This window comes from Centroberyx affinis, unplaced genomic scaffold (assembly GCF_046629955.1).
Source record: "Centroberyx affinis isolate AG114_WGS23_722 - 3 ecotype Tasmania unplaced genomic scaffold, CSIRO-AGI_Caff_v1 ptg002539l_1, whole genome shotgun sequence".
In the NCBI taxonomy this organism is placed as follows: Eukaryota; Metazoa; Chordata; class Actinopteri; order Beryciformes; family Berycidae; genus Centroberyx; species Centroberyx affinis.
The window spans coordinates 45,402-61,898 of NW_027280756.1; the positions used below are offsets into that span (position 1 = coordinate 45,402).

At 40.1% G+C, this 16,497-nt stretch overlaps 1 protein-coding gene across 1 annotated transcript; it reads right to left on the bottom strand.

Moving 5' to 3' along the window:
• Positions 1–4,223: 4,223 nt before the first annotated feature.
• Positions 4,224–12,190, bottom strand: p2rx3b (purinergic receptor P2X, ligand-gated ion channel, 3b). The gene is made up of 12 exons (XM_071534420.1): positions 12,069–12,190; positions 11,042–11,177; positions 10,870–10,941; positions 8,569–8,638; positions 8,305–8,398; positions 7,881–7,958; positions 7,552–7,693; positions 7,342–7,478; positions 6,701–6,794; positions 5,521–5,586; positions 5,037–5,114; positions 4,224–4,343 (listed from the first exon to the last, which is right to left on the bottom strand). Exons 1-12 carry the CDS (start codon positions 12,188–12,190, stop codon positions 4,224–4,226), a joined length of 1,209 nt encoding a protein of 402 aa, XP_071390521.1.
• Between the last annotated feature and the right edge of the window lie 4,307 nt (positions 12,191–16,497).

Here is a 16,497-nt window from a genome sequence, read left to right on the forward strand (position 1 = left end):
TATCATTTGTACTTAGTTTGGTGAAGATTAATCAAACTATCTTGAACATATCACATTCTCAATTTATCAAACTATTTGCAGCTGCACATTTCCATCTACCGTACGCTCAGTTTTTAAGATATCATTACAATTTTTTGGCTGTTTACTAATTAAGGTATGACGATTTCAAAAATCATGTTTCCTGTAACGTACAGTTTAGGAGGACAACACTGTGGGGGGGCGACAGAGGAGGGCGGCTTCAGAATCGGGGGTAGGTACCAGTGTACGAAAGATTTATCTCACTTCAGCCGACATGTCCTGAGTTTTAACATTTTTTTTATGTTTTGATTTTAATATCTATGGAGATTTGGTTATTATTTAATAAGCCACAGCCACGATAAGCAATCACGACCAAATTTCATAAGCGGAAAATCCAATATGGTGGACATTGAAAGTGATATATGGGCGGCTGCTGATGATGATGATGATGATGATGATGATGATGATGATGTAGTTTTTATTGCCTGAGTAGCGGTGCGCCATAGGAGCCCACCTGCCAAATATGGCTGCTGTAGGACTTAACGGTTTCTGAGCTGCAGACATTTTTAGTGGAGAGAAAGAAAGAAAGAAAGAAAGATAGATAGATAGATAGATAGATAGATAGACAGATAGATAGATAGATAGATAGATAGATAGATAGAAAGAAAGAAAGAAAGACAAATGTCAAAGAAAGAAAGAAAAATGACAAAGAAAAAAGAAAGAAAGAAAGAAAAAGATAGAAAGAAAGAATAAAAGAAAAAAGATAGAAAAAAGATAGACAGAAAGAAAGAAAAATGACAAAGAAAAAAGAAAGAAAGGAAGAAAGAAAGACAGAAAGAAAGAATGAAAGAAAAAAGATAGACAGAAAGAAAAATAGAAAGAAAGAAAGAATGAAAGAAAAAAGATAGACAGAAAGAAAGAAACAAAGAAAGAAAGAAAGAAAGAAAAATGACGAAGAAAGAAAGAAAAATGACAAAGAAAGAAAGAAAGAAAAATGACAAAGAAAGAAAGAAAGAAAGACAGGAAGAGACAAAGAATTCCAGCAAATACAATAGGGTTCCACTTAGATAGAAAATAATACAGTGGAGTAGAATTTGGACCAGAAATCCCATCCACACTGTAAATGTTTTTAAACTTTTGTCACAAAAGAAAATGTGCAAAAAAAAGTCAAGGTGGGTAAATACTAAATCGTTACTGTAGGAGTTTATTTTTTTTAACGGCTTTCCGAAACTCAACATGCGCACAGTATATGCATCATCGTCCAGTCTGTGGTTCCGCTTTGTTGGAAACTCCATTAGGAACATGAGAAGACATCAGATATTGCTGCTCTCCTTATTGCATTACCTGTCATTCTCTCCACCACTTCATCTGCTTCATTTCTCTGTTTTTCTCTACCCTCCTTCCCTCCACTTATATCTCTCTCCCTTCCCCTCATCAGCCTCGCACTCTTACCCTGATTAATTGTTAACGATTGTTGGCCATATTGCATGCTTTCTGAAAACAAAGAAGTGCGCTCGGAAAATATTCTAATGCACCAACTAAATGACCGCATTATGACGTATTGAATGATGTGGTATGAATAGAGAGAGAGATGATAGCTAGAGATGGGGAGATAGAAAACAAGACGAGAAGACAGAGGGAGACACATTTCACAGCCTTCGATGCCAATTATATCTACACTCTGGAAACGGTTTCTATCTATCTAGAAATGGCTCTTTAGGCTTATAGCATAGCGGAAGCCTTTGTGGTGCATTCAAGAGCTCACTTCAAAGGTTCAAGAGTTCACTTTAAATTTGCTTGACAGTTGGATGGAAACATATATGACTCTCTCCTTCCCTCTCTCTGTTTTTTTCTGGGTCTCTCTCTCCAGTAGGAATCAATACATATAATGACCCTTCCTGAAACATCGAGAAGAGTGATGTCTACTGCTGTCAGAGAGACGACTGGATGTCTGTTTTTACCAAACCCAACTAGAGCCCGCTTCCTGTGTTTTACACCACAAGAACAAATGCGTAGCTGTAAAAAGGTAGACAACAAACTGAGCGCTAAGCAAGTAAACCACTTAGAGAAGACTGTCTTGGTTTGCTCATCAAGGCCATTCTAACATGGCAAGCCGTTTTAAGCATGACCAGATTCACATTGCAGATATCTGTCATTCATTAACGACTAGTCAAAATGCAAATTTATGATATCTCTAATTACATTTTGACTAGAAAGATTGAAGTTATTTTTTTGCCATTAAGTTGTATGGAATCTCCAATTAAAGATATCTACAATTCAGTTTTGACTATCTGACATGTGAATCTCCATTGAAATGATGTCTACTGTAGTCATAACACAAATTCAAGATATCTTCACTTGAGCTCTGACTAGTCATAATTTCAATGAAAGATATCTTTAATTCCTCATGATTAAAGATATCAAAATAATCTTGTTTGATATCTGAAACTAAGACGTGGCTAGTCAAAATGAAATTGTTGATATCTTGAACTGGAGTTATGACTAGTCAAAATGAAATTGTAGATATCGAAAAGATGTGTCAACCTGCATTAACACTGAATAAAACCTTTAAAAGAGTCATAAAGATATTCTAGCGCATTTGTGGGGCATTACATACATAGTTTCATCACAAGGTGCAAAACAGGCAACGAAAGCAGGAACATAAAAGCTGATTATTCACTCTTCCTGGCACAGATCTGATCTGATCTTTTCATTCTAAACAGAAAAAAGGAGGAGATTGCATGAGTTTTTTTTTTCCTGTTTAGAAAACCATGACAAAATCTGAAAATTCTGAGCCTGTATCACATGCCAAAAGTGTTCACATGCAAAGACAGTCATGCCCCAGTAACATTTTTTTTTGTAGCTATATTGAAATGGAAATATTTCAGGCAAATACAACAGACCAAAAATGTGCTTCATTTTCTGCACTCTTAAAAAAAAAGATTGTTCAGAGGTTGTTTGGGCGTAATCATGTGGGAACCTTTCTGGTACTACTGTATATAGACAGGGACGTCAATTCTCTAAACCCTAAGCTATGGCAAGGTCCCTCCTTCTACTATCATTCACCACCAAAACTTCCAAACCTGCTGATATCCACTGAAAATGGTCAGTTGCTTCTGATTTATCCATCTACGATGTAATCAGTACAAATTTTTGTGTGGTGAGAAAATTTCATGAATCAGACGTTCTTTACCATAGTTGATTCCGCGCTCTCTTTCAAGAGTGTTTGATGAATGAGGGCCGGTGTGTATACAGTAATTGTTAACACAGGACAACTAATGTTAATGGCCAATTTGCACAGGATGAAAGATCTCTGTAATCATCTCCAAAATTATAGAGATGGGAGTGTCTACTCCATTTATGTTTCACACCAAAAATGTACCATACATCATACGTAACCTCCGCAATTGATGTTGACATGCTCAAACAAAAACAGTACAGCATGGCTGCAAGAGCCAAGAAAAGGATCCGCGAAAGAAACTTCTCCCAAGAGGAAACTGATGTCCTTTTGGAAGGTGCAGAGTTACCACGGGCGAATTTATAGTACCTTAAATCAAATTAGATTGGGAGAAGATAACCGTGTGGTTACTGTGTTGGTCTGGTCCTATGAGAACTGCTGCCCAATGTAGGAAACAGGGCAATGACATTAGGCGAAGAGCCAAAGAGAAGTTGGTGGTGAACCATAGGAACAATTTGGGGTGAATGCCGCTTTCAAGTGCAATTTGAACAGATGGTCCACAGCCATACGGTAAAAGTCCTTTCCCAGTATTCACCAACAATCTCAGGGATGTCAACTGGGACAGGGCTAGTTTTACCTGTCCGAATTGACATCCCTGAGTTTTACCTTGATCTTTACTCTCCATTATAATGCTAAAACTACAAGATCAAATGTGGACTCACTTAGGCCAAGTATGGTGAGAGCCATACCTTGCCATACACGAAAGGGATTTTGAAGAGAAATGGCCTGGATGTTACTAGTAAAGTTTCGCACCAAGCAAAGCTTCCCTCATGATTCGGCCTAAGAACCTCTAGAACCTCTAGAAACGTTTTTCTTATAAAGCTTAAATCACTGTCCTGTTGATGTACATTAAAAGAAAGATGATTTTAACACGTTGATGCTTTGGAGAAATTCAACCCTCTTATTCCTTCCTCAGCCCAGCCTCACAGTCTACCACTCCCTCTTCATTGGCTGTTGCCACTGTCCGTTAGCTGTATTGTGCAAGAGAAAATGCCCCTGAGTCACTGGATAGTTTCACATCATGTCTGACTGACAGCTGGGAGCGGTACAGCCCCTTGCTATTGGTATCCAGTTCGGCGTCCGACACCTACAGTATATGAGAGACAGAGACAGAGAAAGAAATTTTGGCATTCAGTTGGGTATATTACTTTACATATTGTTATTGAAAACCTCCTAACTCTAATTTTGGTGATTTTCATGTTTTAACTTTAGTTGAAGTAGCACATGGCTCCTCCATGGGTTGAGAAAATCTTACCACCCTTGGTCTTATGAAACCTTTTCAAAATTTGGGATAAACTCAGGAATGCATGCATGATAAAAAGGTAAAACCAAGATGGACGGAAGAGGATTAGGGACACATGAAAAATCAGACTCAGAATTTAAAGTTTAAAGACATAATTCTGAGAATAAAGTCAGAATTCTGAGTCTGACTCAGAACTCAGACTCAGAATTCTGAGTTTAAAGACATAATTCTGAGAATAAAGTCTCTTTTGAAACGTTTTTCTTTAAACTCAGAATTCTGACTTTAATGTCAGAACTCAAATACATTTTTCACATGAAGATAAAACCAAGTGTGTTTATTCTGAGTTTCTGAAAAGTTGGACAACATTTTGGCGATACAAGGTTATATGTCTTAGTTGGGTAAGGGGTTGACAAACCACATGTTTCTGATTATGTATGCAGTGTTAGCGTGTGTTCAGTGTTTAGATAAGGTCAGACTTGATGAAGTGCACAACATTACTGATAATGTTCTCTACGTCTGAAGCACTGGGTATTTTACCTCTTCAAATTTCTTGGCCTTGTACTGCTCCGCCCCTTTCAGGAAGTTCAGCAGTATGATATCACACAGCACCGTGCCCTATAGAATAATAATAATAACAACAATAACCTTTATGTACAGAGTGGTTACCGAAAACAGAGTAACAAAGTGCTTTAAAATGTTAAATGTGATGAAATGAGAACTAATGATCCCTCTGGGGAAACTGAGTCATTGCAGCAGCAGACAAAGAAAAGAGAAAATGGGGTTATTAAAGCAATATTCCACTCAGTTTTAACATGGGAGTTATTTGACACTTGACCGCCATGAAAACCAGAATATAAACTAATCACCAAGATCGGATGCAGCTGGATGAGTTTGTAGCGTTTGGATTTTTACTTCCCATTCATTTGAACGAGGCCACGAAAATAGCCTGAAAACTAAGTACAAGTACACAAAATTGCTACTGAATGTAATTCCGTTACTTTCATCCTTGAGTAAAACTCACCACTCCCACTGAAGTGAAGGCTGCCACCATGTTGATGAGCGTAGGGATCATGTTGAACTTCCCTGCCTAGAAAGGACAAATGGTAGTTCATACCAGCGGGTTACAGTCTCCTCGGTATCCACTAACACTTGGAAATGTGGTGGTACAACAAATTCCTTTATCCATTCCTTCATTCATTTCTTTCCCCTGATCATTCCATGCCCTAGTGGTAAAGGGAGCGTATCTATGTTCCCAGGGTCCTATGTTTAACCCTAACCCTAACCCTAACCCTAACTAGCCATATTAAGCGAATAGAGGACCCTGGGAACATAGGACCCAGGGAGAGCACATATGTAGAACTGGGGAACATAGGACCCTGGGAACATAGGACCCTTTTTCATGTTCCCATTATGTGCCATATAAATCTGGGGAACATAGGACCCTGGGAACATAGGACCCTGGGAACATAGGAAGGACTCCATAGTGAATCAGTCATCCTGCCATCGCAAATATGCTCTTTCTTCAAAGTTTAAAGGCTGCGAAGGGTTTAGAAGTTTTGCTCGAGGGAGACAGTTCAGGTGGAAAACTCTGGTTTTGTCTGGAATAAAATGACTTAAATGAGAATTTTGGAGATTTTGGGCCTATATATAATTTGTCTCTTACATACCTGCTGTATTTGTATTCGCAGACAATATTGGCTCTGGAGTCAATATTGTCTGTGGATCTATCTTCTTTGAGGCAGAGCTGAACACCTATGTATCACGTTCCTTCTTCTTACAGCGAATGAATGTTGCTCATCCTGTTTGTTGTGAGTCTGTTATTTAAGTGAATATTTCTATAGGACCCTAACAGGAACATCAAAATTCATAGGCTCACCATAATATATCACTCATTATCTTGTATGATCACACAAGAGGCTGCTGGCATCTGATACACCAACCTGCATTGGACTATAATGATTACACTATACGAAGACTGCCATTCCAAAATGATATAGGCACCATTTGGATGTATAGCGTTTTGGATTTTTACTTGTTTGATTCTATGCTGATTAAATAGAAATGTTTTCAATGCAATAATTCTTTATCATTTGAGCAAAACCTTTCTTCTATCGCTCCTTATGGTGGGGAACGACTGGCTTATATACACTCAAACTCTCTCTCTCTCTCTCTCTCACACACACACACTGGGGCATACTCACATTTCCATTGACCAGCACATCGAACCTGATAGCATAGGCTTTGACCAGCGTACGGTAGTCAGTCCCGTTGTCCATCTTATAGTACTTGGCAAACCTTTACAGACAGAAACCCACACAAGTCGTGCTGTTACAGAAGGCTTTTTGCAAACAGCAAAAGCAATAAAAGCAAGGTAAGAAATATAAAAGCAATGGACGTCAAAAACAACAATAAAAGGTCACAACATAAAAGAAGATGATAAGTTGGTCAGCCTTTTTATTGCATGGGTTTAGTACAAGAAACACTAAGCTAGTAAATAGGGTCAGGCAGATACTGGTTTGCCCATATAGGGGTTTGATTGATTACATATTTACTGTAGAACTGATCAATACTACACTGGCTGTCTATGGGAAGGTCTTCACAATTGAATCATGTTGTTTCAGAGGCATTTCCAGCCTGATAAGAATACACTTCTGATGGAAACACTGAATACTTTATTGTATTTTTTTTCGTAATTTTTAGGCATGAAAACGGTCAAATCGGTATATATCGGCAATATCGGCAACAATCAGTTATTGGTGAATAACTAAATTCAATCAATAAATTGAAAAACATCCGCGCATGAAAATATATCTCATATCTGTCAATCCCTGGTAGTAAATACCTGAAATTATAGCCGGGGGAGACGACGTTGTTCTGCGACATGGCATCCAGCCGGGTGAAAGAGTAGGAGGGGTTACACTGATCCTCTGCTTTGTCCAGATCACACATCCATCCAATCTTGATCCCTATCACTCCTCCCTGAGAGAGGTAAAGAGAGTGAGAGAAGTACATAGATGTGTGTGTGTGTGTGTGTGTGTGTGTGTGTGTATACCTTGTGTGCCAGTATGGAGAAGTTCTGCTGGGCGTAGCGGACCACGTCTCCTACTCTGAAGATGGGACAGTAGGTGTTGTTGACCATGTCAAAGTTACATGTCTTGATGTAGGTGCTGGTGATGGTGGGGAGGAAGTTCCCTCTGCGTACACACACACACACACACACACACACATGCAAGGAAACGCACATGTTCAAACTCTCCACAACAAAGACTGAATGAAGGTCATTGTATTCATATGGGAAATAATAATAATAATGATGATTCAGCTTCATGAATATCATCATCATCATCTTCATCATCATCATGGCCGTCACGGTCGTCATACTTGGTGTAGTTGAAGAGTGGGAAGCGGATGCTGTTCTTGATGAAGATGGTGAAATTCTCCACCTCCATCATAGGTTCACTGAGAGAGAGAGAGAGAAAGAGAGAGAACATACAAGCAACATTTTGTTTGAATCTGAAAAAAGATGGAATGCCAAATTTTGATTTGAGCTACAGTGAGAATCATATTTGATTTCTGCAATATATAATCAATTTGACATTATAAAATATATATATGATATAATAATAAATAATATATGAAATATTTGACACAACACAAATGAACTCATAATCCATTTTATGTGCTGCTTTGGCCATATACTTTCTGATAAACAGCCAGGACAATAAAGTAACTGAACTGAGTTAAATATCTGGGTCTCACAAGCTGGTTCAACCTGCTCTCTCTCTCTTTCACACAGGTCTCTTACGTCTTGATGTAGTCTATCTCGGCGGGACACCACCCTCTAATCTGACACGTCTTCATGGTGTCGTTAAAACGAACGCACCTCCCTGTCGGAACTCCTGGGGAGGAAAAGGAGGAGGCCAAAGAGAAGACGAGGAGGTTTTTTTGTGAATGGGACTACTACTCATAAATGTGGGATCTATAAATTTACTCACAAGCAAACAACAGCTTTGAAGTAATAATTTGCCACATTTTCATATAAATACATTTAAGCAAAAATTTATCTCACCGTATCCTCCTGGCTTGTTGAGGTACTTGGTGCAGTTGCTGTCATGAGTACACCTGTACTTCATCTCACTCTGGGACACACACACACACACACACACACACACACACACACACCACACACACACATACAGATGTAAGTATGCATGGACGCAGACATACACACATACACACACATAAAGTTGTTCATTATGAATGAGCCCAATATATTCTTTTAAATATCTTCGTAAGACACATTTTTATTGGCTGGCTTTAATGCCATAATTTGTCATTTGTTCTTTTTGTTCATTTTTTTTTCATGAGAAGCACTAAGTAAATCTATCCATCTATCCATTTTCTTGCTGCTTATCCGGGTCAGGTTCCTGGTGTCTATAGGGCAGTAGAGCAGACCAGACATGCCTTTCCCTAGCAACTTCCTCCTGGGCATGCTGCAATCTCATTCTTTCAGTCACTGCCCAAAGCATGTGACAAATGATGGAGGTTGGAATGACATTAGTCTATTTGCTTTGTGGCTCAGCCATCTCTTCACCACCATGGCCCAATGCAATGCCACTAAACTGGACATTCTCCAGACCTTGGCTGATATTCTATGGATATCCTGAACAGGAGAGGGGGAAATGGGCATCCTTGTCACAGTCTGATCCACCTTGAACAAACTTAATGCCAAGCTCATGCCGACTCAGCTCTGATGCTGAGTGTGTGGGGGCCAAATGTCTCGCAGCATTGGCCCCAGCACCACATATTCCCACCACACCTCCCATTCTATACCTTGGGGAACATGGTTATAGGCCTTTTCCAAATCCACAAAACACATATAGACAGCATCAGCAAACTCCCATAACAACTTGATTATCTGTGAGAGGTCAAAAAGGTGGTCCACTGTTCCATGACCAGGACAAAATCTGTATTGTCCTCCTCCTGAATTTGAGGATGGACCGTCTCCTTTCCAGCACCTTGGCATAAGATTTCCCAGTGAGGCTGAGCAGTGTGATTCTCTAGTGGTTGGAACACACCCTCCAGTCCCTGTTTTGCCAATGCTGCCAATCCAAAGGCTCCGTTTCCCAAATCAACTCAACATTGAAAAGGTGTCAACCATGACATCCCAATAATATCAAGAGCCTTTAGCATTTCAGAAAGGATCTCATCCACCCTGGTGCCTTGCCACCAAAGAGGTACCTCAGTGATTTCTGTCAAGGAGATCCTCAGTTGAGGTCAGCGATTCTATACCCCTGCTGAGAACAGCATCAGTGATCAGTCATCAGTCTTGCCTTCCCATTTGGAGTCTTAGCACACCTGGGCTTTTGCTTCTGTAACTACAGCAGCTGCAGCCTTTTTGGCCTGCCAGTACCTCTCTGCTGAATCAGTGTTTTTTTGCTCGACCCTCACTGCTTACATCCACCAGGAGGTTCTTGGGTTACCCCCATGACAGGCACCAACGACCTTTTGCTCCAGCTCCAGCCACTTCCACAGCAGAGGTTTTGAACAGGGTCCCCTCCAACTCCATGTCCTCAACCTCTTCCAGAATACAGGAGCTAATTCGGAGACCCCTCACTACATGATGAGGTTTACCAGGTCTTTCTGGCAGCCTCCCACACCATCTGATCCAAATCACCACCAGATGGTTATCAGTTGACAGCTCAGCCCCTTTCTTCACCCAAGTATAGAATGTACGGCCTCATGTCCGATGAAACAACTACAAACTTAAACACTGACTCAATCACTGACTGAATCACTTGATTCAAGGTGCTCATGTACACATGTATCATGTACAGGTTTGAACCCCCATCACACACACGATGTTTGTTATGCACAAATCATGGGTTGTCAGAAATCCAATAACAACACACCACTCAGGTTCGGATCAGGAAGTCTGTTCCTCCCAGATTTCCCATTCATTGCAAACATGAGCATTGAAGAGTCCCAGTAGGACCATGGAGTCTATAGGTTGGGCCTTCTACAGCGTCCCCACCCACCATCTCCGAGAAGGCCAGGTACTCCGAACTGCTGTTAGGTGCATATGCACAAACAACAGTTGACACCCACCTACACCCGCCCAGCACCTCTCACCCATGGACAACTCCTGAGTAGGATGGAGCCCACCCTCTATCATGCAAGTCGACACTGCATGAAGGTGAGCCCAACTGTATCTAGTTGATAGCTCTCAACCTCCCACACCAGCTCAGGCTCCTTCCCCCATGTCTCCATGTTCTGAAAGACAGGTTCCACAGCAGCCAGCTGTAGTAGCAGCAGTAGTAGTAGTAGCCTAATAGTAGCAGTAGTAGCAGCGGTAGTAGTAATAACTGACCTCAGGACAGTGGCCTTGTACTTGGTTCTCTGTAGTGATCAGTTTGGTGATGACGCAGAACACTGAGGCTCCCTGTGGGAAAACACATCTATAGTACATCACTGTATACTACATCCATTCATCCATCCATCCATCCATCCATGCTCTCATTCATCCATGTATCAATCCATACCTGTGTAGGAGTGACGTAGTCTGCAACATCCATGACCTTGTTGTTGTAGATTCCAAATCCCTTGACCTTGGTCATCACTGAAGACTCGATGGCTGTGTCTCTCACCTGGTAGGCCTTCTCATGCAGAAACACCCACCTGAGACACGAACACAAAATTGATCAGATAGAATGATCAGTTCCCAGTCAAAACAAGTTAATAATTTGAATTCAGAAAAATTGAATTCAGTTAAAATTAGTCCACTGAGCACCGAAAGCGGTTCCTCCATGATTGCAAACCTAAACAAATATGGCAAGTAATTTCAAAGTAACTGAAAATAATTAGAATATATAACTGAGTTTGATAGTCCCTTGGATTACGTTAATGATTACCATTTTGAAACAGAATACATTTACATTTACATTTACATTTACAGAATACATACAAGTAACCTACCCAGCCTATAAAGTAGATTATGATGAATTCAATCAAACTACAAAAACAAAATATGTAAATAAATGAGAATTGAATGAATAATTTTTAACTGGTAATAAATTAGTTAGTAGTTCAACGTTCAATATCTCTAAAATATAGGGGATCCGGCTTGTTAAAAATGTTATCAATGTATCAACCAGGAAATTACGCTACCTACTCTCCTTTAAAAAGGAATAAAAGTTAGTAATAAAGTTGATAGTGATAATATAATAATATGGTAAATGATAATAGAATATGACAATGCATCTACTTTAAAGGGCACTTTAAAGATGCATTGTCATATCATTTATTCTCATATATTAAACTGCATTGTCATATCATATTCATGTCACATATCATATCATATCATATCACATTGTCATTATCACCATCACATCATGCAGTTAGTAACTATTCAATATCTGTGCAATATCATTATCAATAATGAATCCATATTTAATGTTACAATTGAATGATCTTCTCATATGAAGCGTAACCGAGTCAAATCTTTAAAATAGTTGCATTTATATCTTTGTTCAGTATAATTAAAGAGTTTAAACAAAGTGATGTACTGACCCGATGAAGTAAGTGATGATGAGCAGCTGAACGACTCGGTTGATGATGCCGATGGTCCAGCTCTTCACCACCACCGACTTGGTGGTTTCATAGGTGAAGAAATCTGTTATACACGACCACATTCTATCAGTGTGTGTGTGTGTGTGTGTGTGTGTGTGTGTGTGATAAAAAAAAAAATCACTCAGGTTGTATGTGTTTGTGTATAAGTGTGTATAAGAAACTTTCAGAGTGTGTGATTATGCAGATATAAATGATAAAACTGAAAAAGTCCTAATGAGGCTGCTGTTAGTGTGTGTGTGTGTCTACACCGTTTGCTACAAAATTTTCATCTTCCTCGCTTTAGTTCTTCAAAATTGGCTTCAATCTTCATTATTGTTTTGTGTTAAAAAAAGAAAAAAAAAAGAAAAATGATCAATATTCCAGGTTTCCTTCAGCCAACGATGAAAGCAGAAAATCCAAATATCCAACAGTTGTATTTCATCACATTGGAAAAGGTAGAGCTGCTTGTAAAAAATGCAGTAAATGAATGTCTGCTGCTCAGTCACTTCTATCTTCAGCTGAGGTTGTCTTCCTGTAAATTCAGGTTTGACGTTCCTGTATCATGACAAACTCTCTCTCTCTCTCTCTCTCTCTCCCGTTGTCTCAGTCTCTTCCTTCCTCTCTCCGACGCTCCTTTTTTTTTTATCTCAATTATCTAAATGACCCTTCAAACCCCTCCTCCCCTCTTCTCCTAGTGCACACCCACTGACAAAATACTCATACACAAGCACACACACTCCAACACAACCGATCCACATGGTGTTCAATGTCGGTTTGAGCTCTGTAGTTCTGTTGTGGACAATGAGGTATTGAGCAGTTCACCTCAAAGGTATCTTGCATATGACATTTACAGAGACAAAAAAATACACACATACACACACACACACACACACACAGGGGTGTACCGATATGGGTTCTTGAAAGCTAATACCGATATTTTGGATTGAAGCTGTTGATAACTGATATTTTGTGCCAATATTCGATATCTTTATACTTTATACACTTTTTTTTATACTACATTTTCGTGGCAAAAAAAATCCTAAAAAGTCCAAATATTCAGTGTTTCCCCCAGAATTCTATTCTTGTCGGAGTGGAAAAGCCTCTGAAACAGCATTTAGACCATCATCGGAGACTAGGGTGCTTTCACACCACAATAGTCCGCTTAAAGTCTGAACCAGAGTTTGCTAGGTTGTATTGGTCCGGTTCCTTTCAGACCAACTATAACACCGTTGGTTTCACTACTGTTGACAAAATGCACTTATTGTAAGTCGCTTTGGACAAAAGCGTCTGCTAAATTACGTAATGTAATGTAATGTAATGTAACTATAATATCAAGCGGACAGATATGTTGTTGGGAGACTGTTGGGAAAAATCAAACTAGAACAGCACCCAGAGGGCGTCACATTATAAGGCTACACCTTGCCATTGAACTACCCTGTAGCATTCTGGGGGACTTTCATTTTGTCTGTAAAGGTGAGTGTATATGTTCGTTTTCGTAAAATATTGACGAGGTGGCGGGTGTGCTGTGTTCAACTGAAGAAAAATAGCGTCTCCTTACCGACCTCAAAAGGTGAAAAGAATATCGTTACTAACTCCACAGTTGCGCACATATCGTCATTTCCGCTCTTTGGTTTGAACTTTATCAAAGTTGCTTTCACACCAAAATGATCCACACCACGGTCCGAATGGAAGAGGGCCGAGACTGCAGATTTTTGGCGAACCTTTTGCAATATTTTGGTCCGTATCCGAGTCCGCATGGTGTGTTCACACCTGTCAAAATTATCCGAACTTAGCAAAAAGGTCCTAAAGTCCGGACCAAATGATGTTGGTGTGAAAGACACCTAAAACTCTCCACTGAAACCCACGATGATAGCAACAATAATAACAATAATAACTAGAAGGGCACTCGGAGAGCGCAAACCTCTGCCAAGGTTCGTGCTATTATTGCTTGTTCGTGAGTCCGATCCGGATCCACTCCAAAATTTAATGGGTTCTTCCTTGGCCCATGCTACACCCTTCCACGACGTTTCATGAAAATCGGGCCAGTAGTTTTTCCGTAATCCTGCGAACAGACAAACAGACAAACAAACGGCACCAAAAACATAACCTCCTTGGCGGAGGTAAATATAGCTGCATGGCAGCAATGCCCCATTGTCCAGAGTTGGACAATGACTTGGATTACTGTATATGGGCAAAATTGGTAGACTTTATGGGTCTTATTGGTAAATTTGTTCAGCATGAGGAGATGTGTGTATGTTCCAAGTTTCAGGTGTCTAGGTGAAATGTGGAAGGAATCGCAAGGGTGTATATGACACCTTATTATAGCGCCTTCTAATGGACAAGTCATGGCATTAACTTTGTGCAGATTGTAGGTCTGAACTTTCCATGTGCCAAAATGAACAAACGTTACTGCTGTATGACTGAGTTATTGAGCAAATGTGGGTATATAAGCTCACATTCATGCCACTGCTGCTGTCACTGGATATGCGGCTTACTCTTACCTGCTACACACTGCTGTTACTGGTTGTGCTGCTCTCCTCCTGTGCTCCAGATGTCTCGCTTTGAGCCAGGTGAAGAATCTTATGAGGCTCCACCATCCACCTCCGAACCTGCTGTCGAAGCTCTCGTCTGGCAAATAAAATCTGCCGAGCATGGGAGTTCCTTTCTGAATCCATGAGGTGCTCGGCATCTAAAAACACAAAGGAGGGATGATGAGGAGCGATGCAAGTTTTTGGCTGCAGGTTCTTGGTTGTTTTTCTTTTGGACTGGTGGGCTTCACTATCATTTATTAGCCACAGTCCACATTGAGTGTCTTTATTATTACTTGGACTTGGGATCCATGGATGACTTACACGGAATCTAATTAATTTACTAACTATTTTACTCTTTTTTTTTTTTTATATATCTCTGTATATATACTTTGTGGGGTGGGAGTAATGCTGGAGGACCTGTCTTTGTGTGGGAGGGAGAAGTGGTGAGTATGTACAGTATGTGATAAATGTAAGATGTAATATATCTTATTATGGCACTGGCTTTATGTTTTGTTATACTGTGAATATGGAAAATGAATAAACAGAATTTTCAAAAAAAAAAAAAAAAAGAAACTGGCCCAACATAATAAGGACACTCAGCATAGACTGTCGCTTCTGATATTTCTTCTTATTATGTTTAATCCAAACAAACTGCTGTTGTTATTGAGTAAATGTAAAATGCATCACTTCCTGTGCAGCAGAGGATTTTTCCCAGGAAAGGTGTTTAGAACAGCAAATGTAAAAGATTTCATGAACTGGCTATAGGTTGAATCACTGATGTATAGTATCAATCGACAATAGAGAGTAGCAAAAGTGACTTTTATTTATATGAAAAAGTTGCTACTAAACTTATAGACCTCTAGTCACTCCTGGTTATGTTTGCCATTTTGTTTTGTTTTTGTTTTCCCTCAGAATTTAAAAGACATTTTCTCATAATTGTCTTCATTCAGATTTTGCTCAAAACATTGTGATAACATCAAAGTGAAATTTGAATCAAAATGCCACATTAGAATCAACAATCAGGTTAGAGGCTTCCCATAGACAACCAGTGTGGTATTGAGTTAGTGCACTAACCCAATAAAAATGAAATTAAACAAACTGCATCATATCCATCATGTCAGAGCTGGACCACACTGACTGGACCGGATCCCATTTTAAATAAAAGGCCAACCTCGGCCCCATATATCAGTCTATATATCCTAACACACACCACAAACCATATCCAAGAGATAACATTTCACACTAATCCAATGATCCTGTCTAATGCCATCTGGACTCTCTGTAGGCCTCCATTAAAACAGCAGTCACTTATGACAAGCGCATAATGGACTGCGATTGGATGAAAAAGCAGGAAGTGGTGAAATATCATTCATTTTCTTCTCTCCTCCCTCTCTGTCTCTCCTATGTCACTTTATCCCCCCCCCCCCCCCTTTCTCCAATGGGCATTGCATGAGGCGTGGATGGAGGAGGGCGGGAGGCAGGAGTGGAGGAAGAGGAGGAGGAAGAAAAGGAGGGGGTGGAGTGGAGAAGGAGAGGAGGAAGGAAGAGAGAGAAAGAGGAGGAGGAGGAGGAGGAGGAGGAGAGGATGGTAGGAATAACATAAGGGAAAGAAAAGCAAAAAGAGCAAAATTGAGTGGGGAGCAGAATGACACACGCACACACTCACACACACACGCACACACGCACACACACACACACACACACACACACACACACACACACAAACTGTAAGAGTGTAAAAGGCAGCAAGTCACCTCATTTCCTCCAGTCTGAAGTCGCCAGTCAGACTGACGGCGGATGTTGACCTGAAAGTGAGACAGAAAACACACACTTACCAACACACACACACACACACACAC